Below are 27,290 nucleotides of genomic sequence, written 5' to 3'. Positions count from 1 at the left end.
TATATATATATATATATATATATATATATATATATATATATATATATATATATATATATATATATATAAAAAGAGAGAGAGAGATTTTTAGTTACTTTAAATCATTAAATTAATATAAAGATAAAAAGATATAAAAGCTATAATCGGCTTTTTTATTTGTACTGAGACCAAAATCAGTAAAGGATCCACAATTAGATCACTTGTTACGAAACATTACCAAAACCATATATTTTTTACTACCATGTATTTTTGTCTTAAAAGAAAAGCAACTTTAATCACAAATATTCGTCCAATAGCTTTCTGCAATTTATTATCTAGATTTTAGATACATTTAGGGTGGTTGGAAAAAGAATCCGGAGTTAAATAACCAAAACACCTAACTAAAGCGTCTTCTTAAAAACTTTTAATTTTTTATAAATAAAAGTTTGTCATCATAGTTAAATAATACTAAAAGTGGATGACGACGATAGACTATAAAATACACAGATTCGTTTTGGTCCTGGAAAACATGAAACCTTTGAAAGAGCAAAAGGCAAAACATCAAGATTGAAACTTATACAAGAAAGTTAAACGTTTTAAGACCTGATGTACATTTGTTTCCCAACCCTTGCCACATGAGAACACGTGTATTCCGGTTTCTCCTTCCATTTCCATCAATTAAAAACTCGACAGCGTTTAGACCTAGCCTTGTACATGTTGTGTTGTTGGGATAAGCCATGACTATTTAAAAAGTATAGTTCATCGTTTCAGGGCTTTCATCCTTGAGTGTTATTCCGATAAGCTATCTATATATCATGAGACGTTTTACTAACTCTGTTCTGGAAAGGTATGATTTTTCTTCACTTCCAAGTTCCAACCAGTCGCTGTTGATTTTCTAATCATATTCGGGCATACCCATGTTTACTAGATTTTATTTGTTTCAGCAACACAATTAACGGAGCAGCCTCGAATACAAAATGGTTATGTGACAATCCAATCCATTCTGATGTAGAAGCCAAGCTGAGGTGCCTCTTGGTTGAATTAGGGAATGCTGATAGAATACTTGGAATCCAGGTGCATACCACTCCCTCCTCCAATATAGTTGTGTTACTAGTATATGACAGGTTGTAAAACTCCAAATTTCAAAATACGATAGACGATCAATAAGTTCCAAAATCTCCTAAATCAGTTGAAGTTTTTAATATTGTCTTAACTTTCGTGCATGGAATCCATAAAATAAAACAAGGTATAAGTTTATAGTTTTATCATGCATTTCTAATTCAAAAGTTACTCTATTACGTTTCAACTGAAGACACAACTTAAGGAATATTTCAAATATCTAAAGAAAAAACCAATTATTTGTTTCCCTTTCCACTTGGCACAACCTATACGTTATGCTCAAGCATTTATATATCCAAGAAAATAGTAAAATGTCAAATCGTATCCATGAGAGTCACAATACATCCCTCATATGTCTAACTATCAAATACCCCATTAGTACCCACTAAAGGTGTCATCCCGGATAGTAACAAACTAGATAAACAAGTCCGAACACTTTTCATGCGACAACATTTTTCACAAAGTATATTTGAATCAATTATTGCATGATAGATATTTTCATGCAAGTAGTTACAAAATTGATATGAAAACTCACCTCGTGCTTTGACGAACCTAACCAAAGCTTATTATGCTACCTCCAACTTATATTCCACCAACACGTTTTTCTAAGGGAATCGTGTCTTACGTGTTCATGATGCTTATGTCGACTAATTTTATGTTAAAACCCATAATTTGCTCCGGTTAAAAGCAGTTACACCTTGTTAAAATACTTAGTTACTGATATAGCAACTTAATTTAGTTTCACTATCTCATCAACGTAAAACTTAGCTAACCTTGATACACAATACACCTCTTTAATTGGAATGTAGTTGGTTGAGTTAGTTATTATATCCACTATTATATCCACTATCACCCAAATTGGTTGATTTAGTTATTATATCCACTATCACCCAAATTGCTTCATAACTCTTCAACTTCGTTTGTAATTATATTATTGTAATGACAACACCGTGTTTATGCATTCCATATCGTGATTTGGGTGTTTAAGCTCACGTATCTTAAACTGATGTGAGACATAAGCAATTTTGGTGATACTGAAACTAAAGGGTTATGATGAAATCTATCCCATCCACATCCCCAATGGGTAATCAGGGATTTTTCTCCATTACAAATTTTTGAATTTTTATGAAAAATAACTTATAATTATATATTAATAAGGAACCAATTGTTCGTTTCCATCTCACAAGTCACAACCCATCCGTTATATATATATATATATATATATATATATATATATATATATATATATGGGGGATCCCCAATGCGTAATCAGGAATTTTTCCCCATTACAAATTTTTGAATTTTTATGAAAAATAACTTATAATTATATATTAACAAGAAACCAAATGTTCATTTCCATCTCACATGTCACGACCCATCCGTTATATATATATATATATATATATATATATATATATATATATATATATATATATATATATATATATATATATGAACATTTCCGACGTATTAGTTCGGTCACATATAGTATGTATATTTTCATTCAACGACATAAATTAGAGTTAGTAAGTGGTACCAACCTTGTATACTTATCTACCAACTAATGTAAAAATTACTAGTTTAAGATTTAGGAAAGATAAACAAATGACACACTTATGTTTCGAAAGTTTCTAGTCATCGGGCCATATGTGTAACTATCAGTTTTAATTCCCTAAAAAAACTAACAACTGATCAAAAGTATTGTAAAAACTAAAAGACACACCTGTGTTTCAAAATTGATTACTCGCAGGCCATATATGTAAAGACACCCCTCCCCCCCCCCCCCCCCCCCCCCCCCCCAACAAAAAAAAAAAAAAAAAAAATCCCATAATAGACTGGTGAGTGCCATTTTTCGTAAAACTGTCTAAGATATGTAAGTGCATCTCGACATAACTACTCGACAAAAAGCGGTTTTTCATTTGCTTACGTGTACCACATGTTCAAGATTTTATTCTAGTTATCCCTATAGATGGCTATGCCAACATATGTCTCTTGTGGAGTATCGTACTATTCTCAAATATCTACTCACAATTCCAATATTCCCAGCCGACGAGATATGTCACAAGGCATGTTTGGATTCTTTTGGAGCGCATGCAGTTCACTGTAAAGAACTATCAAAGTTAATATACAGGCACGATATGGTTAGGGATGTTTTGTTTGACATTTTTAAGCATGTTGGGGTTACCGCCATGAAAGAGACACTTATGAATTTCTTGACTGACGCGACAGAAGAAAGTTCAGCCCTAAGATCGTTTGACATTTTGATTTTTGGATGGGTCGGTTGGAGGGAAGCACGCATGTGTGGACCTTATAGGGGTATCACCTCTTGTGGGCTGGAGGATTGGGGGTTTCACGACGGGATAGACTGTTTCAAAAGCTGCTACAATCAAAGTCACCAAACAAGAGAAATCGTGCATAGAAAATCAACATGTGCTCATACCATTTGCATTTGATATGTTTGGTTTCCTCGTGCCGGATGCGGTGAAGTTTCTTAATAGAGTACAGTGGATCATGCATATCAATGTTATATCTCCTAGATCTATAGATGTAGTCTTTAAAAGAATTAGATTTACTATACAAAAAGGTTTAGCAGCGCAACTTGTTGCACGTTGGCAATTTCACTCGTTGTACGATGATGAGTAATATATATTATTAAAAATGAAGTACAATTCTTTTTTAAAATACTCCTATTATTAGGAGTAAAGGTTACATTTACATTTTAAAAAACAAAAACTAAGCAAAATCACTAATATTTCATCATTTCACCTATTTTCGGTTCCAACAAACGCATATTATCGAATCAAAACCACAATACACATGATCTAATGTTATTTGTACAACTAATTTGGACTTAAATCAGGAGAGCATGCCTTAATTATCTACACAACTCCAAAAATCTTCAAGTACATATTACTTCAATTTCCCCATAGATCACATTTCCAGTGAGCATTCTACACAATTTCTTGAGCTCATTATATTATTGAAGATTACTCACATTATGTCCCCATTCAATCTATATAGTAATCAATTAAGTGTGACAATTTTGAATGTTAACACCCTTAATTTCCTCCTAATTATACTTAATTAATTTACTTAGTTACTGACATAGGAACTTTTATATATATATATATATATATATATATATATATATATATATATATATATATATATATATATATATATATAGTGTGATTTAAATAATATTTATTTATTTATTTGAGTTATCAGACTGATAGTTTGAACAAAGATGTATTATTTATCTCACCTTCAAACGATAATAATGGCCGATTTATTCTTAACATGCAAAATAACTCTAGAAGAGAGGTGTTTAACACTCTAGACAAACCATGTCGACTGTGTCCTAGGACCCATCTTAAAGAAGTTAAATCCCATAATCCCAATGGAATATTTTTGATGTGACAGGTCTTTGAACCATGGCTTACATATACGAATCCGAACATCATCCATTGTTGGGTTGCAACAAAACAAGTTAAGCACTTTAGACAAATACTGAAACAAACTACGGTGAACTTATAGAATTATGAATTCAAAAAATATAAGTCAAAGGAACATAACATTTAACGTGGTTCGGTCAATGTGACCTATGTCTACGGGAAAATAAGAGAGAGATAATATTTTATTAATTTTCTGGAACTATTACAAGCACTCAAAAGTGTATCTTACTTTGAAATCTCACAGAACTCTAGCAATTTTACAATGATGGCATATGAGCCTATTTACAGGCAAGCATGGAAAACCCTAATTATGATGGGTCATGCCCACCCATAATTAGCCCATGAAGGGGTTCCCTTAAATCATCCGCGAGCATATTCCATGAGCATCATCTGCGAGCATCTTCCATGAGCATCTTCCATGAGCATCATCACGAGCAACTTCCATGAGCGATGCCATGTAAGCAATATCACGTGAGCAACTTCCATGAGCAACATCGTGTGAGCAACTTCTATTAGAAACATCTCATGAGAAACTTCCACGAGCAGTCTCCAAGTTGCTCCAAGTGCTCCAAGTTGCTCCAAGTTGCTCCCAGGTGCCCCAAACTCCCTTTTAGATGATTCGTTCCTTTGGCACTAGATCCATTCCTTTGTCAGATGATTCGATGCATTCTCAGATGATGTGTTCGTTTAGTACATGCTTCATGAACCCTAAGTGCTCCATTAAGTTCAAAGTCTTCCATTGAACTCAAAATGCTCCATCTAAGTGTTCCACTTGATTCTAAGTGCACTATGTTGGACAAAACTTCATACCCCAACGGTTGCTTGGTTCGAGTAGGATTGTGCGAAGACTAAAAGTAGGTCCCAGAACTTAGATTAGCACGGATTAGCAACTGATTGAGAGTAATTAACGGCAAATTATTGATTGATTAATATTTCGGTCCCCGTTACGACACAGGTTGTACGGTGACACACTTGACACGTCTTCAACTCCGACCCTCACTCCTAGTATTGTTAGGGCTAAAAAAACACTAGAAATATGTCTATTCGGTTGAGTTTAGTCCATGTATAATTGGTTTACATGAATATTACTTGTGTCGTGTTTCATGTGTGTTCAATTACATATGTTTTAAACACATTAATCCCCTTTGTCCTTAAAACCAAATATGATAAATATTAAATATTACGCTAACAATCATCATCTAAAATATCCCTATAAAACACTTAATAAGACAGTGTATAAGTGGTTTGCCATATTAGTTGTATTGCCCTTGGCACATGTTCGCTAGACTGAAATGAGGGACAAAAATTGCAATTTTTTTCCTATCCGTGAAATAGAGATTAGCTCTCAATCTCGCATTTTGAAAATGATGTCAAAGACTTCCATATCCTCATACTGAAAATAACATTATAAGACTTGTTCAAGTGGAAAAATTAGTTTACTTTATTACTTGTACCATGTTTGGCATTCATTTGACTTGGAAAAATGTGGCATGATTATTGCAACTTTCAGCCCCATCGAGAAAAGTGGGACATTACTTGATTATATCAAAGACCTTAGTGTACTCGTTATATATCTTCATCATCGAAAATAACCATAGAAAGTTTGTATTGGTCGTTGCTCCAGCCCTATCCCTATAACTATAATTGATACCCTTTAATAGTTCATACTGGCAACGTTACTTTGCAGATTGGGACATTACTTGATTGTATCAAAGACCTTAGTGTACTCGTTATATATCTTCATCATTGAAAATAACCATAGAAAGTTTGTGTTGCTCGTTGCTCCAACCCTATCCCTATAACTATAATTGATACCCTTTAATAGTTCATAATGGCAACGTTACTTTGCAGATTGGAGCATGCTATTAAAAACCTAGCTTGAATTAGTATTTTTTTTACATGTCATTAATAACATCAATGTACATGAGTTATACATTGTGTAATCACTCAAAATCTGGTTTATGTTTCTTAGGTTTGTGCCTACAAAGATGGGCAAGTGATCATTGATACTGCAGCTGGAGTGCTGGGAAAAGACAACCCTCGTCCAGTTCAACCTGATTCCTTATTTCCTGCTTTCTCAGTAACTAAGGGTGTCACAGCAGGAATGATACATTGGCTGGCTGATAAAGGGTATCTTCTTCAATTTTATATTTTTAACATCAACGAAATATAAGCAAGGAAATATAAGCAAATATGTATTTTCATTTTAGGAAACTAAACCTTGATGAAAAGGTCGCAAACATTTGGCCAGAGTTTGGTACAAATGGGAAGGATCAAATAAAGGTTCTCCTCATTCAATTGTTTTCCCCCCTTATTCTTAATGTTATCGTTACTTACCTGATCTCACTAGAGAAAACATTATTAAAACACTCTCACGACATAACAGAGGTTTGTTTGGAGTGGTATATATCGTTTTAGAAACACACTATAGTTATAGTCTCAACAACCATAACATGGGAGATTTAATTCCATAGTTGATTGGCTCCTTATGGTAGGCTCTATGTCATCCATATAATGGGCCATTGTGTATCCTAAACTCTAAATCCCAAACTGTGGATTCGGAAGGTTGGTGTGGGCTAATTAGGGTTGTCGGAAGAATAACCTATTTGTAGAAAAAAAAAAAAGAGAAACCATTTAGTGTGATATCTTGTGACAATCTCTTTATTTGGTAGCATTCTGTTGTATATTTTCTTTATAAGGTTGTAAATGTATATCCATATTCAAAGGGACCATCACTTTTCCTTTCTCATGCAGGTTCATCATATACTGAATCATACATCTGGTTTGCACAACGCTCTTGCTGACAATACTAGAAATGATCCTACATTATTTTGTGATTGGGATGAGTGTGTAAAACGCATTGCGGAGGTTGCACCAGAAACCGAACCTGGTCGTGATCAATTATATCATTATCTCTCATATGGTTGGCTATGTGGTGGAATCATTGAGGTAAGATAACATGCATCTTCTATGTTTAGGGCTATTTTTATTGATGAGGATGAGAAAAACCTTTACGTGTTCTGCAGCGACAAGACATTTAGACACATTCCATGTCCTACCTTGTTCCATCTTTTTGTGTAGGAAAAAGAATACATTTTATCCTATTGAGATTGGTCCTAGTCTCCATCCAATGCACATGAAATGAAGTACAACCTATCCTATGATCTTCTGTCTTGAGTAACAAATGGGCCCTTGGTGCCTCTTTGTGGTATAAATGACATGAAACATGAATGGAATAATGATATATTTTCATGTATTCATTATTTTCGATTCATCTATATATGTGTTCTTGAACGTGCAGCGTGCATCCGGAAAGAAGTTTCAAGATGTTCTTGAGGAAGCTTTTGTTCGCCCACTAAACGTTGAAGGCGAATTTTATATAGGGATTCCTTCTGGTGAGATTCATGAAAAACTCAATGAAGACAGGCTTTGTACATTTGTTTATATTACTTTAGCCATTTAAACTATTTTACGTAGGAATTATTTATACCGCTATATTTTTCACCATATAAATAATAAGCTTTTCATAGTGGCCCTTAAAAATTAAAATTGCAACTTCCTTGATCAGAGTTTCATCATGATATTGATTTAGCCAGTAATTTAACCTGTTTTATTTTTATGAGTATTATATTAACATTCAAGTGGCTAAATCAATAAAAAAAAATAATAGTCCAGTTGTTAAATGGATAATGTTATGAAACAATGTAATTCTATGTATTTTTCCGTAAGATGAAGAAGAAGGGAAAATTAGGTAACGGGGCAATGCATGGTTTTCTATACTTTAAAATTTAAAAAAATTAATAAAGTAATCATGATTAGTTTATTCTATCTTTTTTTGACCTTGTAAAGGACCATTTTTTATTGTTAAATGACAATACAAAACGATAAAGTATAACTTTTTTTTTTGTACGTCTTGTCCTGCCTCATATATAGTTCATAAAAAGTTTATGATTTTATATAAAATTCAGGTGTGGAATCTCGTCTGGCAAATCTTACGTACGATAGAAATGAATTCCATACGTTTTCAGATCTAATAGCAAAGTGTAAGTACAGGACTGCCGTACCTTCCTCATTCATGCCTCACATACTTGAAAACCTCATTTCCTTAGCAGACAAGCTCAATATCCGCCGTGCTATATTACCTGCCTCTAACGGACACTTCTCGGCCCGTGCATTAGCCCGCTACTATGCCGCCCTTGTGGACGGTGGTACGATCCCTCCCCGCCATTCCTCCTCCCTCCCACCACTTGGAAGCCACCCTCACCACCCCGCCACGTTCCCCTCCAAGAACCAGAAAGATGAAAGTAATGACACTTATTTCATCCGAAACCCCGAAACAGACGCCACAGGTGATGAAATCGAGACTAAAATCTTTAGCAACTCAAAATCAAAACTTCATGATGCGTTCTTGGGAAACGGAAAATATAAGGATTTAATCTTGCCGAAAGGAAAATTTGGACTTGGGTTTAGGAAAGTTTGCACGGTGGATGCATGTTCGACGATTGGATTTGGTCACGCAGGGTTGGGTGGGTCCACGGCTTACTGTGACATTAATAACAGGTTTTCTATTGCGGTTACCCTAAACAAGTTGTCCTTCGGGGATTTGACCGGAGAGATAATCCGGTTTGTTTGCTCGGAACTTGATCTTCCTGTGCCGAAAGATTATGGGGGCTCTTATAAGTTCATGGAAAAACCGGTGTTCAATTAAAGGTGCTTAATTTGATGGAAACGTGCTCATAGTATTCGAGGGAAACTTTACTACTTTAGTATTCGTGTATATTATTCTAGTATTTTTATAGCAATTTTGAGTAAAACTGTTTTAAGGAAGTATACAATTGTTGTGTATAGCGATCTTCTCTTCACTCATTTGCGCATTAATTTTATTTTTGTTCTTGTCGTGATTAATATGATTTAAAAGCGGAAAAGTTATATATTGTGGTTGCACACTAGTTAAAAAGAAAATAGACGTCATGTATTCTATTTTATTTTTGTTTTTGTCGTGATTAATATGTGACAGTAAGATGAATAGAATGAATTTTTTTTTTTTTTTTTGGAAAGGGAACTTCCCTAACGAGGGTTTCCGGGCCAGCTTTCGCGCACCGACTAATCCCCCGCTGCAAACATAAAGCTTTGCTTCATGCCCTGGAGTCACTGCAGGCGAACCTCCATGGCCACAAGGGCTGAGTTGAGTGGTGCCAGGATTTGAACATGGGTCAATAGGTTATCCACCATATCTTCCACATGCCTTACCAAGTCACCACAACCCAAATGGTTTAGAATGAATTGCATAACATGAGAAGGTATCTATAAATAGATACAAAAGATACAATAAAGGAATGAAGAAATAAGAGAAATACAACAATAACCCCTACACAGATTAATTACTAGAAGGTGATGAGTGTTATCGTCGTTGATATGATTTCAAAGCCGAAAAATTATATATTGTGGTTGCACAGTCGTTAAAAAGAGAATACACGTCAAGTAGAAATTTAATGGCTAAAGGATTGGAAAAGTGTTCCTCTCTTGATCCCAACATACAGAAATTAAATATCATTCTGTTTATGTTATTGGATACAGAAATTAAATATCATTATGTTTTTTTATTCCTATCCATACCCTATCTATCAATTTAAATAATGACATTCGTAAAATTAATACAATAAAATATTATTAAATTTCATTAAATTAACATTAAATATTACACATATCATAATATCATAATGATTTATATGGATAAAAAATATCATAATATATAATTTCTCTATACATATCATAATATCATAATGATTTATATGGATAAAAAATATCATAATATATAATTTCTCTATAGGATAATCTAGCCGCACATGCTTTGTACATATTACAAGAGCAAAACTTATTGCTTCATCATGGCGTATAAATGTACAATGGTACATCTTAGTTCATGTCGATATCAATAGCGACGACACCATCATTTAGCGACGAAAATAGTTCATATCACTGCTAAAGCGTCCTGTTGTCTCTATATATGTCGTCGCTAAAGGTCTGCCACCGGCGATCCTCTTCTGCCACACGTCATTTGATCGTGACTGTACGATGCTAAACTGGTCCATCTGCTAGGGTTTCATCTCGTGGGAACTAATAGCGGCGTCACCAACGACACGTTGCCGCTATTGATGGCGATTCGCGTCAATGTCATCCTGATCGTTCGATTAATCTTGGATCAGACGGTGAATAGTAACCACATAATGGCACATGTTTTTCCCTCCAACGTGTTGCCGCTATTGCGTATTTGTAGTTGCTAAATGCGTCGCTGCTAAAGGTGACACCTTTTTGACTCCCACTTCGTCCCAGACGACCCATTTTATGCATCTGTTCATTCTCGCAAAACTCCGACGACCTACGTTTTTTCCGGCTTAATACACCAACCCATACCACCACTAACCGTAGGTTGCTTGTAAGGCTTCAATTTCTGTTGATGTCCATCGATTTTCGGCGATTACCACCGATTTCCGACGAATTCCAAGTTTTTCCGACGACCCTAAACCTCGTGTAACGTACGTTTTCCTTTTCCTTTCTATTTCTCTTGTTTTCTTACCATATTTAGCTCTAATTTCATGTTTTTGGTGCTTTTAAGTAGTCTTCGGTGGTGAACACCATCACATGACCATCAGCGTCACCATTTTCCGGCAACTAGTCTCCGGTGGTGATCACCACCCCAGCACCATCGGTGTCACCATTTTCCGGCAACTTATTTGTTTTTCTGGCAAAAATAGCATGTTCCTCTTTCTTTTCCCTTTTTTTCTTAATGTATATGAAGTATATGTGAATTGTATACATTTTGGTATGTGAAATGTATATTTTGGTATGCGAAATGTGTGTATTTTGGTATATATGTGAAATCTACATGTATGAATATGTATGTAAAAATGAATATGCAAATGTGTATATGTGAATTTGTATGAAAAAATGTATGTGTATGTGTATGTATGAAAAAGTGTATGTGAAAATATGTATAAGTGTATTTCTATGTGAAATGTATGTATATGGGCATATATGAACAAATGTATGTGAAAAAATATATGTATACGAAATGTAGATATTTTTATGTGAAAATCTCGGTGTTTGTATTCAAATGTATATATGGATTTTAATATGAAATGTATTTGTATGTATGAAAAATATACGAGAAAAAATATGTATAAGTGCATCAGTATGTGTCTATATTGTATGTTAAGATAAAATATATGTATATTGGATGTATATGTATGTTATGATAGGATGTTATAATTGAAAATTAAAAAAAAAAAAAGAACTCTTTTTAAATTATTATAATATAATAAAAAAAACAAAATAAGTAAGATAATATAAATAAAAATAAATACCAAAAGGTATAATGTGATAATAGAAAAATAAAAACAAAAATAAGATGATATTAAATATTAAAATATGGCAAAAAAATGAAATAAATAACAAATATATAATATCCTTTAAAAGTACAATGTTATAAGAAAAAATAAAAAATTAAATTTAAAATGTTAAATCTACTAAGTTATAATTTACTCAAAATACAAAAATAAAAAAAATAAAAAAAAAGTTGATACTAAAAATCAAAATATGAAAAAAAAAATGATATAAATAAGAAATATATATATATATATATATATATAGTTAGGTTCATGTGTGACCACTTATATGTTGTGAGACCGTGAGACGCATTTTTTTATTTTTATTTATTGTTTTTTTTTTTTCAATTTTTTTTAAGTTAATTCAAGTTCCGAAAATAATATTCAAAAAAAGAATTTTTAGATTTTTCCATTTATTTTGCATTTTAAAATTATTTTTTAGAATATGTCAGTGTAATATTCTATTAAAACATTTCACATACTTTTCAAAAATAACGGGATTTTTTTAGTTAATTCAAGTTCCGAAAATAATATTTAAAAAAAGAATTTTTGGATTTTTTCATTTGTTTTGCATTTTAAAATTATTTTTAGATTTAGTCTCACGGTTTCACAAAATTAAAATGGTGTCAAATGAAACTGAAACTATATATATATATATATATATATATATATATATATATATATATATATATATATATATATATATATATATATATATATATATATATATATACTATCTTTTAAAATATATTGCTATAATAAAAAATAAAAATATAAAGTTAATACAATACATCTACTAAGTTTTAATTCAATAACTGAATTATTTAAATTACAATGTTATAATAAAAATATTTTTTTTATTTTAAATCTCTTCTTTTTAAATCATCAAAAGCCTAGAAATACTTGTTCGAAATTGATTTACAAACTAATTCCGGGTGATCCCCGTTTAGAGACTGTTTTTTGAATATTTTACCTCATTTAGGATGTATATGTGTATCACATGATTGATTGTTTAAGAAATATTCGGTTGTTATTTTCTCTTTGCTCATCTGTATATATATATATATATATATATATATATATATATATATATATATATATATATATATATATATATATATATATATATATACAGATGAGCAAAGAGAAATATATATATATATATATATATATATATATATATATATATATATATATATATATATATATATATATATACACTTAGGATCCAAGGGGAAATGCTGCCGAATTTTTCTTAAATGGTCAATCATGTAATACACATTTCCATATGAAGTAAGGTATTCAAAAAGTAGATTTAGAAGCCTACACTTGTGAATACTCTACCATTGTCTGATTTTCTATTCCATCTGATTGAGTGGTTACTCTATCATTATAAATATTCAATCCTAATTCTAATTCTTGTAGAGTAAACACTAAAACCTAACTTATGTTTCAGTTGCAACATGTTTATTAATAAAACGTGGACTACTATTGAAATCCATAACTCAACCTTGTTCCAACAAGGACTCGAATCTTTTCTCGAGAGGTCCAAACCACACATCGATAACAATGGATAAATCAGATGCCCGTGTAACAAATGTAATGGCATTAAATTTATACTACTAGCCATAATGAAATTCCATACACTTCAACATGGTTTTAGTCCACATTATATTATATGGAAGTATAACGGTGAAAATACAACTCACCCGGTTGTCGAAGACATACAGCATGGTAATGAGATGACCGATGTTTTTGTTGATGTTACGGGGTGTGATTGAAAATGATACCAACCGCGAAGAAGGGAACCCATATACTGACGATAGCGGTGTCGATGATGGATTTCAAAAGTTGTTAGCGGAAATCCAATTAAAATTATATCATGGATGTTCGTCTTCGTCCCTTGACTTTTTAGCAAAGCTGATGCATATCAAGTTGATCAACAAATTGACTGATAGTTCTTTCGATCAGCTTCTTGAGTTGTTGCATACTGCATTTCCTCAAGGAAACAACCCCCTCCCCTGGTCACATTACGAAGCAAAAAAGACACTTAAAAAGATCAGATTGGGTTATGAGTCGATACACATATGTAAAAACGCCTTCTATCTTTTCTAGAAAGAACACAAGTTGTTGAAAAAGTGTCCAGTTTGTAATGAGCGTCGGTGGGTTGATGAAAATACAAAGGGTAAGAAAGTGGCTTATAAGGTTTTACCATACTTTCCTGTGACCCCAAGACTACAATGTTTGTATTGTTCTAGACACACAACTAAAGATATGATTTGGAACAATACCGGACGATCTAAAGATGGTACGATTCTTCATGGTACTTCATGGAAAATATTCAATATGAAGTATCTTGACTTCTTGAGGGAACCCCGAAACATACACTTAGGGTTTGCTGCTGATGGTTTTAATCCACTTGGTAACATGTGTAATCCTCATAGCACGTGGCCCGTCATACTCACCACTTACAATCTTCCACCATGGCTATGCATGAAAGATTCATCTTTCATGTTGACCTTGTTGATTCCCGGCCCTAAAGCACCCGGGAAGGACTTGGATGTGTTCCTTAGGCCGTTGGTGGATGAGTTGAAGCAGCTATAAAGTTTTGGAGTATGTACTAAAGACACAGCGATATATACATTCTTCAATATGAAAGCAATGTTGTTATGGACAATAAACGACTTTCCAGCTCGTAGTAGTTTATCTGACTTGCAACGAAGACACTCCATCATACCGAGTATCAAATAAAGTCGTATATGTTGGTCATCGCCGGTTTTTAGACATTGATCATCCATGGAGAAAAAGTTTGGACTATAATGACGAACATGAGACAAGAGGTCCTCCAAGACAGTTTAGTGAGGAAGAAATACAAGCACAACATGCTCGTCTATTGTTTCATCCATCGGGTAAAGTAGTTGCTCAACGAGCTAGTATTAAGAGAGACCGTGAGGGTTTCGAGTTTAGTTGGTCTAAAAAGAGCATACTCTTTGAACTTGAGTATTGGTCTTCTCTGGAGCTGAAGCACAACTTCGATCTTATGCATATTGAAAAAATGTGGGTGAGAGTCTTGTGGGTACTTCTTTGATGAATCATAAGTCTAAAGACACATCAAATGCTCGGGTGGACTTGACAAAAATGAACATTCGGAAAAGTCAATGGTTGAAAAAGAGTGACGACAAGTTCCTTAAACCTCATCCACCTTACTCATTCACGAAACCTGACCGCATTCGTTTTTGTAAGTTTATAAGAAATGTGAAACCGCTAGATGGTTTGGATCTAACGTCGTTAAAAAGTGAATGAAACCAATACTAACATTATTGGGTTGACATCTCATGATTATCACATTCTTATGCAACGTTTTTTTACCCATCGGAGTTAAAGATCTTTTGGGCAAAGGTGTTTATATAGCAATAATAGTGCTTTGTATGGTTTTAAGCAACTTTGCTCAAGAACACTATCGGTGAAGGATATGAAAGAAGTGAAACCAACCATTATTAAAATATTGTGCAAATTAGAAGTGATCTATCCTCCTGCATTTTTTAAAATTATGGTTTATTTAGTTTTACATTTACCTGATGAAGCTATTTTCGGATGCCCAGTATGTATGAGATGGAAGTATCCCTTCGAAAGGTATATGAAAAAACTAAAAAAGTATGTTAGAAACAAGGCGAGACTGGAAGGTTCTATAGATGAGGGTTATGTCTCTGAAGAGGCATTATCATTTTGTACGATGTACCTTAAAGATGTCGAGACTCGATTCAATCGCCTCGAAAGAGATGAGGATGTTGTCATAGAAGAACCAATGTTATGGGTGTTTCAGTCTATGTGTCGACCGGCTAGCACAAAGAAAATGAAAAATCTTCGTCTAGAGGAGAGAAAACGTCTACATTGGTTTTTGCTTGATAGTTGTGAGGAAGTCAGAAAGTATATTGCGTAAGTGTTCTTATCTTTTAATTCATTGTCTATTTTTAATGTAGTGAATTCAAATGATTACATCCTAAAAGTGGTGAAAATACCAAATTCCCTAAGTGGTTCCTTCATAAGGTCTATGATATGCAAAAGCAAAAATCTCCAAAGTTTAACAAGGAGTTATCGAGTCTTTCAATGGGTGCGCATGCAAATGCCTTTACTTACACCGAGTGCATAGTGAATAGTGTTAGGTTTATTGTACTTATGCGTGATGCCCAACAATCAACACAAAACTCGAGGGTTCTAACTGAGGGAGAGAATAAGCAGAAATATTATGGTCAGCTAGAAGAGATTAGCGAGTTGCATTATCCTCATAAATATTCCACCGTACTTTTTCATTGCAAGTGGTTCGATACTTCATGAGATAAATCTAATAATAATTTCACCAGTATCAACCCACAACGCAAATTAAGCAATGAAGATCAACTCATATTTGCTACGTAGGCCAAGCAAGTATTTTACATCTAAGAACCTTCTCGAAGTGACGAAAATGACAATCAACGGTGGGTTGTTGAAAATGTTAATCATGGAAGAATTTGGGATCTAACGATGAACGATGTCGGCCATGATCCCATTGAAAATGTTGACAATGATTCAACTGTTTTCGTTCTTAGTAATGCTTCTTCTAATTTCACTCTCTCAATCAACTTTAGTAAGTACTTTCAAAATTCTCAATCAGTTAAAGATGATATTGAAGTTGACCTACCAACGAGTATCATTAAAAATGTGTCTGATTGCAAGATTGATTATGATAGTGATGTGTGAGCAGACACTAAAGTGTCCGAGGGAGAGAATGATTAAAAAAATATTTACATTTGACTAGTAAAATAAGGTTTGTATTTTGTAATCATATCATATTATTGTGTGTGTGTGTATATATATATATATATATATATTCATATTGTGTTATAATTTTTCACAATGTCATTTTTTTGGATTGCATTGCTCCATCTTATGGCTGGTGTGATGGGTCATGGAGGAGACGGTGGTGACCACTTCTTAACAGAAAAGCAGGGGATGTGGAGGCAGTAAGGGCTCAAGCCCCTATGGGTATGGATCTGCAGTGTTGGAATGCTGTTGTTGACCACTTCTTAACAAAAAAGCATAAAAAACGATCCGCTGGAAACAAAGAATGTCGGAAGAAGCAAATAGTTAAGAATCGTGGAAGGACGTGCAGCTATGGTAGTGCTTGTTTAAAGAAAGTAAGTTATGATAATGCTTATTCAGTTATAACATATTTTTTAATTTTTATTCAATTGTAACATATTTTGTAATGTTAAACTGAATTTGAATAGACCTGAAGCATGTCATAGTGCACATGTGAATGAAAAAGGCGAATTTGTTGATCCTTTGGTTGAAGACCAATATGTAAGCTAATATTACTTAAAATGCAAGTAAATTGTTGGTTTTTTTGTATTAGTTTTAATGTATATTAACAATCTTTGTGAAATACAGAATGCCTTAGTTGCTGAGGTTGCTCTATAGGCTCGTCACATAGCCAACTCTGGTGGTGATTCGTACACCATTGATTGGATCGCAATATTTGAGAAGGTGTTGGGTACATGAAGGCGGAATGTGAGAGGCATTGGGCTTAAACTTTCTTCAGCCGCGGGTACAAGTTCTCCATCCTAATGGCAGTCACAGTCACACGACTTAATAGTTTGTTAAATTGTTAACGACTTAATTCATTTGGTGCTTTGATGGTTTGATAGTTTGTTGAATTGTTTATGACTTAATGTGCTTGTGACTTAATTGTAGGATGTTGATGTGAATACTTTTCTTGAAAAACCGACATTTGTGATGGCCATTGGAGACATTATTCTTTCGTTTAAAAACCAAGTCAACAATGAGGAAAACAACGATGAGGAAGATGAAGACACATAGTATTTCGTCTTTTTATGTTATGGATGATGTTATTGTGAATTTATTAGATATTTATGGATGGTATATTAGATGTTTATTTAGGATGCATTAGATGCTTTATGTAATATGTTATGTTTGATGTTTTAATTAATGTGGTATGTATTTATTTTTTTATATTTATCAAACATGGATTTTATAATATATATAAACTAATACCATAAAAAATATGTTTTTTCTAAAAAAAAACATTAGGAGCGACACCTTTAGGGATGGCAATGACCAATTGCAATGATCAATAACTCCGGGAAGCTTTGCTAGAAAAACTCCGGCCGGTGGCTGGAATTTTTATAGAGACGACTCTGCAGCGATGACAAATACGTATTAGAGACGACGCTGTTTGCGACAACAAACGAGTATTATCTACGAGGTAATAGCGACAACCCTTTAGCGACGACATGTCGTCGCTAATACCTTTAGCGACGACGAGGGACATCAATTGCGACGATTTGTGTTACCGCTAAAGTTACATTCTTTTGTTGTGGGTTATACAAAACCCTGATATAAAACCGAAACCGACCAGAATTTTTCTTGCTTTTTAAAATATGTATAAATCACTTGTATGAATTCGAAATTACTTGATTTTTTTTCTAATATGTAATTTGATATTTATACTTCATTTTAGACTATTCAAACACATATTTTCGCTATATATTAAACTGGCTAAGACATCATGTTAATGCGACATATTTTTTGTTTCAACACCTTTTTTGGAATCTCTTCCGCTTTGTAAAATGTACATATCTCAATCATATGAAGTTAGAATTAATTGATTTTTTTTCATATAATTCGATGTTTTGTTAGAATAATTAGGATTTGATCAAAAGATTCTTAATAGAAAAGTAAATCAAACAATGAATGCATTGATCAAAGTAGTGTCGAATGATTAATAATAAATGCCTTGGAAGATCTCGATTAAGAACTTCTACTGTAAAGGCACGGTAAGGAATCACAAAAAACGATTCACCCTAATACAATACATGCATGCCGTATTTAAAGCCTAGCCCTAGCAACATCAAGACAAATGGGTATGCCCAATCTGTAAAAAGGCTAAATGCATAAATAACAAAATTTGACATAATCTATTAAATAACCCAACAATCTCCTCCTTTTGTGTCAAATAAGGAAAGCAAATTCTTCAGTTCTGTTGGCACTTTTGAACTTTGAAAAGTTTTGGCATCATTCCCAACAGAGTTTTGGGAAATAAGATGTACTAGCTGAGTATATTTGATAAACATTTATTGTCCGCAACACTGTTCGCTTTGCACTAATTTATAGACTCCAAAATGTATTCCAGGCATGGGGTGGAGTATAGATGCTTGTCAGATAGAAAGAAGCAAACTCTGAAAATTAGCATTAGCTCTTTCTTGTATTTCAAATGCCACATTTCAATCATCCTTTAGTATTCTCCCCAGTTTCATCTTGTCAAGATCTTTAGGAGGCTCCATAGGAAGCAATGTAGGTTACTTGAGAAGGACAGTCGCAATTTCAACATCCATCTTCCTAATTTCTTGGATGTAACCAACCAACATTCTTTTAAGATGTGCAACTATAGGTTCGAATTACTATTCATCCTTTAGCAATAGATGCAACAGAGAAATCCAGTTTTATGGATTAAGGTAGGGAAAATCAGCCAGAGTAAATTCAAAGACAGAACTCGCTTCCCCACGAGCAACCTTGAAACGAGCATTGATAAAGCTCTCAGATTCAATTGGTCTAAAAACCTTGACAAGAGTAATTTTCTTTGAGCTCCAGGTTTGGTACTGAGGCTTTATGTGCTTGAGATAGAACGATAAAAGCACCTAATCAATTTCATGGTATGGAAGAGAAACATTTGCAATCTTGTCAAAGCTATGAAACTAAAAGGCCTTCTATGTGATTGGAAGATCAAGTTGTGAATCTAAAGAGTTCTCCAAATCAAATGATAATACAGGCTCAAGCTAGTAAATATTTAGATTATCAATGGCTTCATTCAAAATAAACCCCATGGACCAGGCAGGAAATAGAAGCTTTTGAGTTTCCAGGGTGACTTGGGCTTCACGGGCTTCCATTCCTTTAGCTTCAACTTCCTTGGCTATTTGTATTTTCTCATCAATCTCTATGTCCCAAGACTTTGTGTGTTAATTTTTCATTTTCATCATCTTCTTATTCTTCCTCCTCCTCATCATCATCAACCAATTTCTCTTTTCCTTTTGATGCCGAAGCTAAATTATCCTTCAGATCTTTTGACTTGGGTGGTTTTTGTTCGTGCTTATCATAGCTACAAGCTGGTTTCTTAATTTCTTCACCTGATACTTTCTTTGCTTCTCCCCATTGTTTTCGAATTGCAAAGGATTACGAAAAATCCCCAATTCGGTCAAGCATGGAAAAAATGGGCTTTAGTTTCTCAGTAAGATGCTGACGAACAGAAACTATGAGGTGTGAATCACAAGTCTCAATGAGATTATGCAAGTGAGCATTTACACCAACTACACAACTATTGATCACAACTTTCTCAGACTTGAGTTCATCAATTTATTTATTCGCATAAGATAACTTTACAAATAGAACCTTCATCTTTTCTGTTTGAACAACAAGTTCATCCATGATCTTGTTCTCTATTGCCAAATCTTCCTGAAGCTTTTCAATTTCGGACGAGATGGATGTTTGAAACTCCGTATTGCCAGCTTGTATTTCAGTACGAACCTTCGTAATAGCTGCCTTTTCTATTTGGAGTGTAGAACCAAGGCTGGTGATCGCTTTATTTGGCATGATAGTTTTTTATTCAAAAGAAGTTTTAAAATCACCCATGAAGGTTTGAACTGAAGGGTTTTGAGCATTCTAACACTCATAAGGTGTACAAGCAAACCTAGAAACCTTGGATCTATGTTTTACTAAGATACATCCAAAAATGATTTCCCAAGGTTCTTAACTTAACTAGCATGGCATGGGGAACTTTTAAAAAATAAATGCTAGTAGAAGAATATACCTTTTAGTTGCTTGGATTCCTTTAAACCTTATCAACCTAGCACCTCAAGTGTGATACCTCAAATGTCTCACACAACACCACAACACTTAGAATAACTTTGAGAGAAGATCACTTACACCCCAAAATCGACTAGCCCTCTATTACTTGCTTGTAGTGCTAATTTTGGTAATTCGTGGGGTCTTTATATAGTTGTGTCACAAGTAGGGTTACATCATGTAAACCCTAATTGTCATGTCTTTTCATATTCCATGATCCATAGGTTTGTAACCTCCATGGACTATCCATGTAGCACATTATGGGTTTTAACCCAATCCATACAAACCATGGATCATTAGCCCAAATATAAAAGAATAGATTATTTACACAATCAACCCCATATATTTAATTAGTCTCTTTTTGATCACTTAATTAATTCCAAATTAATTCTTTCATTAATACTAATTCAATAATATTATTAATATATTAAAACTTATAATATATTAATAATACTTAAGTGTCCTCTCTCTCACTTAGTCTATCCAAGTGTTGCAATGCTATGCAACCCAAATGGACCATGCCAACTGGGTCAAGTACATTATAGAAATAGTTATGAACTTAGACACCTAATCCAGTAGTCTCCCACTTGGATAAGTCTAATAACTATTACTACAAGAATGACTTCAGGAATAGATTAAAAATTGTAGCTCTATCAAGGTCTCGCGGAACTGAGATGATGATGATACGCCATTTAAGATAAGTGATCATATAATCCTATGTGCTACATATTAGCTAGACAAATACATGGAACAATGTCTTGCTTATTGTCCAGTAGTTTGTTTCCCGATTTCTGATTTGTTTGACATAGAACTTAATTGAACACATCAATTTAGTTCTGACCGGGCCCGGTACATAGGTCAAAACAAAATCATCGAGGAGCCCAGATATCGCTTCTAATCCAAGAAGGAACAAATAAACTTTGACTCATATGCTTGTTCTACTAGTTGTTGAATTATACACAAAGGCACATTTTATAACATCGAGTTACCAATGCGTTTTCGTACAATCAATGTATAACCAACTCATTGTCAACAACTCATATCTCTAGGTTTGAATACTTATATGATATTACCATCTCACGATCACTCGAGATAAATTCCATGAAGTGATACAACTGAGCATGGGTTGAATCCAATACTCATAACTTATAAGCACTCATGAGTGTTGTAGCACCACTTTCTAGTCCAACAACTTAGACATCTACAAGCCAACTCATAACATTCTTGATTCATATCTACTTCCAACATATGATTGACTGTGGAGAATTTGAATAATTTGATATATCATAACATAATTATTCTGGAGGTCAAAACATGCAAAAATGAAATGATAGTAAACGATTGACAAAAGATAGAAATACTTATACTTATAAATAAACAATAACTTTTATTTATCATCAAATGTCAATTACACTGTACAAATTTCAAAGCTATCTAACTATTAAAATTAATATCATCCTTCAGCCCTATGAGCCTCGCATGCTAGAGATGCTTAACCCTACCCAGTCCCTTTGTGAGGGGATCTGCTAGGTTCTCATCCGATGATACCCTGTTTGCCACGATGAGTCCTTCTTCTATTCGATGTCTGATGAAATGATATTTTCTGTCGATGTGTCTGGATCACCCGTGATCCCTTGGTTCATTAGCTAAGGCAACTGCACTTTCACTATCATAGAAAATTTCCATATGCTACTTTATAGCCGATACAACTCCAAGGCCTCCAATGAAGTTCTTTAGCCATATAGCCTCCTTCGTTGCCTCACTTGCTGCTATATACTCTAATTCGCAAGTTGAATCATCCACTGTCTCCAACTTGGAACTTTTCCAAGTAATTGCTCCTCCGTTTAAGGTAAAGACCCAACTTGACTGAGAGCAGGAAATTATCCTTATCAGTCTAGAAGATAGTATCACTATACCCTACTACTCTTAAGTCATCACTCCCACTGAGGGTAAGGACCTATTCCTTAGTCCTCCGAAGGTACTTGAGAATGTTCTTTACCGCAGTCCAGTGAGCCTTGCCAGGGTTCCCCTAATATCTGCTGACCATGCTCAATGTGAAAGCCATATCAGGACGAGTACAAGTCACAACATACACGATCGAGCCTACAGTGGAAGCGTACGATACTCAACTCATCTTAGCTAACTTAGCCTCTGTACTAGGGCTCTAAGTCTTACTCAGTCTTACTACTGGAATGATTATTTGTATTTGACATGTTAGTGCAATGAATTATCTTTCTTATTTATTTTATTTTATTTTGTATTATGAGACTTCTAATATTTATTTAATTTGAAAACTAAAAAATCTATCAAAATACATAATTTTTAAAACATTTAAAATTATGACACACAAAAATGTGTGTCGTCGTTTCATTATTAAATGGGCTTTAATGGTACACAATGTGAGTCGTAATGATACACAATATGAGTCGTAAATGCGTGTCATAAGGTTACGACACGCAAATGCATGTCATCTTCCTTATGATAGGGCCTTCCTTGACATGCATTTCGTATCGTAAGAGCACGTCATAAGATTAGGACGCGCAAATGCATGTCGTCTTCCTTTATGACAGTGTCTTACTTGACACGTATTTGCGTGTCATCTATGGCTTTTATGACACGCAATGCGTGTCATTAAAGGGTATTTTTGTAGTAGTCATTATACATCAATTAATACATACGGTACAAAGTAGAGCAAATATAGTACATACAATCGTATAAACTTTCTATTATTGTTATTATTATTATTATTATTATTATTGTTATTATTATATATATATATATATATATATATATATATATATATATATATATATATATATATAAAGATATGAAGCTTAGGAATAGTAAACTTGACATTTTTTTGATAGAAATGGTCCCTGCATTTTGATATTCATTCTTTACCTATTTTGACATTTTTGGTCCTTGCAATCAAAATTTTTACACTTTGTGGGAACCTTTTAATATTTAAAGTTTGGCCACAAAACTTTAACGGTTTGACAACTTTGATCCCTTTTCTAAAAATTTGCTAATTCCTACTCCTTTAATTTTTTAACCGTTTAAAACTTCTGATCCTTGCAATCAAAACTTTTACATTTTTTCATAAAAACATGAAAAAAACGGTCAAGGGCAAACTTCGGGCTTTTCATGCTTACACTTTCTACGTCTGTCATATTTATCGATTTTTTTAGCAGAAATGGTCCCTTCACTTTGCTCCTTCTTCTTTACCTATTTTGACATTTTTGGTTCTTGCAGTCAATATTTTTACACTTTTTAGGAACCTTTTAATATTTAAAGTTTGGTCACAAAACTTTAAGGGTTTGACAACTTTGAACCCTTTTCTAAAAATTTGCTAATTCCTACCCCTTTAATTCTTTAATCGTTTTGAAACTTCTGATCATTGCAGTTAAAACTTTTACATTTTTTCATAAAAACATGAAAAAAAAACGGTCCGGGACAAATTTCGGGCTTTTCATCATTGCACTTTCTACGTCTGTCATATTTATCGATTCGGAAACAATATTGAAAGCTTCTGCCCCCGCGTTGCGGGGGTAACCTTTCAAATGATTGTTGTTGTTGTTCTTGTTGTTCTTGTTTTTGGTAGTGGTGGTGTTGTTGTTGTTATACATTTTTTATTTCCTATTTGTTGTTGTTTTACTACATTTTTTTTCTAATTTATTATAATTATTATTGTAAGTATTTTTATATATTATTATTATTATTATTATTATTATTATTATTATTATTATTATTATTATTATTATTATTATCATCATCATCGTTTTTACTTGTTATTATTGTTGTTGGTATTATTATTATTATTATTATTATTATTATTATTATTAATAGTATTAAGATTAATTAATTTTTTATTATTATGATAATAAATATTAATGATATTTATGATAATTAGTAATTAATAATAGAGTAAATTACTAAAATCGTCCATGTGGTTTGGTCAAAATTGCACGTTTGGTCCCTAACTTTTTTTTTTGCACTCGGATCGTCCCTATGGTTTGATTTTGTTGCGTTTTTCGTCCCCATGGTTTGATTTTGTTGCATTTTTCGTCCCTTACATACTTAAAGTTAGCGACCAAACATGCAATTTTTACCAAACCATAGGGACGAAAAACGCAACAAAATCAAACCACATAGACGATCCGAATGCAAAAAAAAGTTAAGGGTCAAACGTGGAATTTCGACCAAACCACAGGGACGATTTCAGTAATTTACTCTTAATAATAAAGAGAAGAATTAAATTATTTCAAAAATAATTAAATGTAATAACAAATACAAATAATAATTGAATTATTTTTATACTATATAAGATTTATTTTCTAATAAAATATTTTTGTGCGTAATTTAAAAAATTATTTAACTACTAATACTAATAATAATAATCAAATTACCTTAATGCTAAAAAATTCATTTATTTTCTAAAAGAACATTTTTTTTTCAAAAATTCATTAGTGTGATGACTGACGTAAACAAATAGCAAAAGGAAACATTAGTTTGATTTTGTTTGTAATATGACAGTTTTTCGTCAGTAATAACCAACGGATATCCGACAGAAATAATTCTATCCTTATTGTCTTAGAATTGTGTCACTAAAATTAGAGTTTTTATCTGTGTCACTATTCCATTGGAATTCTGTAACTTATTTCCAATGGCAAACTTCATTCATTGATTTTTATAGGTATTCATTCAATTTTCTAGTAGGACACAGAGTTTGAGAAAATTAGGAAAATGACTCTTAAGGGTAACTAACTGTTACGTTTGTTTTCTTTTGATCACTTTCCTTTCATCGAACTTATTGTTTGTGTTCACCATAACCCTTTTGACCAGCTTTTGACCTATGATAGTTGGTTAAAGGGTTATAGTGAACACAAACAACAAGTTCAATGGTATATTAAGTACACAAAAAAGGAAATGGGCCAAATGAGAAAAAAAAACTCAACAGTTGGTTACCCACGTGAGTCATTTTCACCGAAAAGTTAAATGAAATTAAAGTTGCAAAATTATCAAAGACTGCAACCTTCTTTGGTCATAACGTATATGGAGAACATTTCGGAGGGGTAATTTCGTTAAAACATGGTCTATGCTATGCTTATTGTGGTTAGTTGTGAATACCTCTCTACAAAAGGATATGATTGTGTATGAGAGGTATAGTTATCAACATAAACGTTACCTCAAGCTATATTACGGTGACGTGTCTGCAAAAGTTGCATGATATTGTACATATTGATGTCATATCTTATCCCATGAATTCGATCTTAAGTCTAAGTAAACTCAAAATCACAACACTTGTGATTCCACTCGTTTGTAGACCTGTCTAGAATCCATGATACAATAAATTATTTGATTGAATGTAAATGTAGTCATAAAATGCATCTGCTTATTCAAGATTCCCCTAATAAATATTCAAGTGTTTTACACAGTTGTACAGGTATGAATAATGTTCTTTCGTGGGTTATGTTCTGAAGATATCCAATAATGAATCTATGACAACCCGAAAATTCTATCTTGTACAACCATTCAGCTAAATCAAAATCAGACTTGTTCTGCTATCTGTTTAGCACTGTTTAGAGTCTGTTTGAGCATTCTAAACCTAGTACATCCAAGGAATAAGTGTTAGGAAGTATAGGCTGAAGTTCAAAGCCAACATACAAGCCATAAACTTCTTCATAAGGATTTTACGGCCAAGACACATGAGTTTACGGCCGTAAACTCATGGTGGCCGTAAACTTTTGGCTTTAAGTGTGTTATTCCTTCACTTTTCCCTCATTCTTCACCATTTCTAGTCAAGAACCTGATTTCTCTCTCATGTATCATAAGGATCTTCACCTTGTTCTTCAAAAATGTAAGTGTTTCAACCCTTGATTAGTTTATACATCTTCTTAACTACCATCACCCTTTGATTTCATCCATTAACTTCATCTTTTGGGGTTAGATCTTCAAGATCTTCAAGAACACCAAGAACACTCTAGTGTTTGGGCCGAAATCAATACTTTTTAGCTTCTATATCGTAATTATCACTTCCCTATACTTGTTACCTAGTTGAAACACTTGATTATCACCATGAAAACAACCATTTCACTAGATCAAAAAGAGTGTACGGCCAGGAGCATCTCCCTAAGTCATAAACCCATGTTAAGGGTGCCTTTGTGACCATAAACCATTCCTAAGTTTTGGATTTGAGTCTAGAACACATCCTTGTTGATTATAAGACCTTAAAACACCATTTGGCACAAATCATCATGAGTTTACGACCGTATACTCATGAGGCCGTAAACCCTATGGCCGTGAACACCTTGTCCGTGAACACTAAGTGTGGCCATAAACTCCCTAATACACAATCATTTTTGGTTTATACCATTCCATTCAAGTGTATCCTAGTCCCTAAGGTGTTTCCCTTACTTGATTAGTTGTATAAACACTAATTATATCCATATGTGTGTCA

General features: G+C 33.4%; 1 protein-coding gene across 1 annotated transcript; it reads left to right on the top strand.

Moving 5' to 3' along the window:
- Positions 1–687: 687 nt before the first annotated feature.
- On the top strand, positions 688–9,420 carry LOC144997104 (uncharacterized). The gene is made up of 7 exons (XM_078956932.1): positions 688–826; positions 924–1,053; positions 6,526–6,683; positions 6,764–6,836; positions 7,308–7,502; positions 7,855–7,948; positions 8,522–9,420. Exons 1-7 carry the CDS (start codon positions 795–797, stop codon positions 9,259–9,261), a joined length of 1,422 nt encoding a protein of 473 aa, XP_078813058.1. The 5' UTR covers positions 688–794; the 3' UTR covers positions 9,262–9,420.
- The last annotated feature ends 17,870 nt before the right edge of the window (positions 9,421–27,290 follow it).

This window comes from Lactuca saligna, chromosome 5 (genome assembly GCF_052625555.1).
Source record: "Lactuca saligna cultivar CGN05327 chromosome 5, ASM5262555v1, whole genome shotgun sequence".
In the NCBI taxonomy this organism is placed as follows: Eukaryota; Viridiplantae; Streptophyta; class Magnoliopsida; order Asterales; family Asteraceae; genus Lactuca; species Lactuca saligna.
This window is presented reverse-complemented; position numbering and strand designations above follow the sequence as displayed.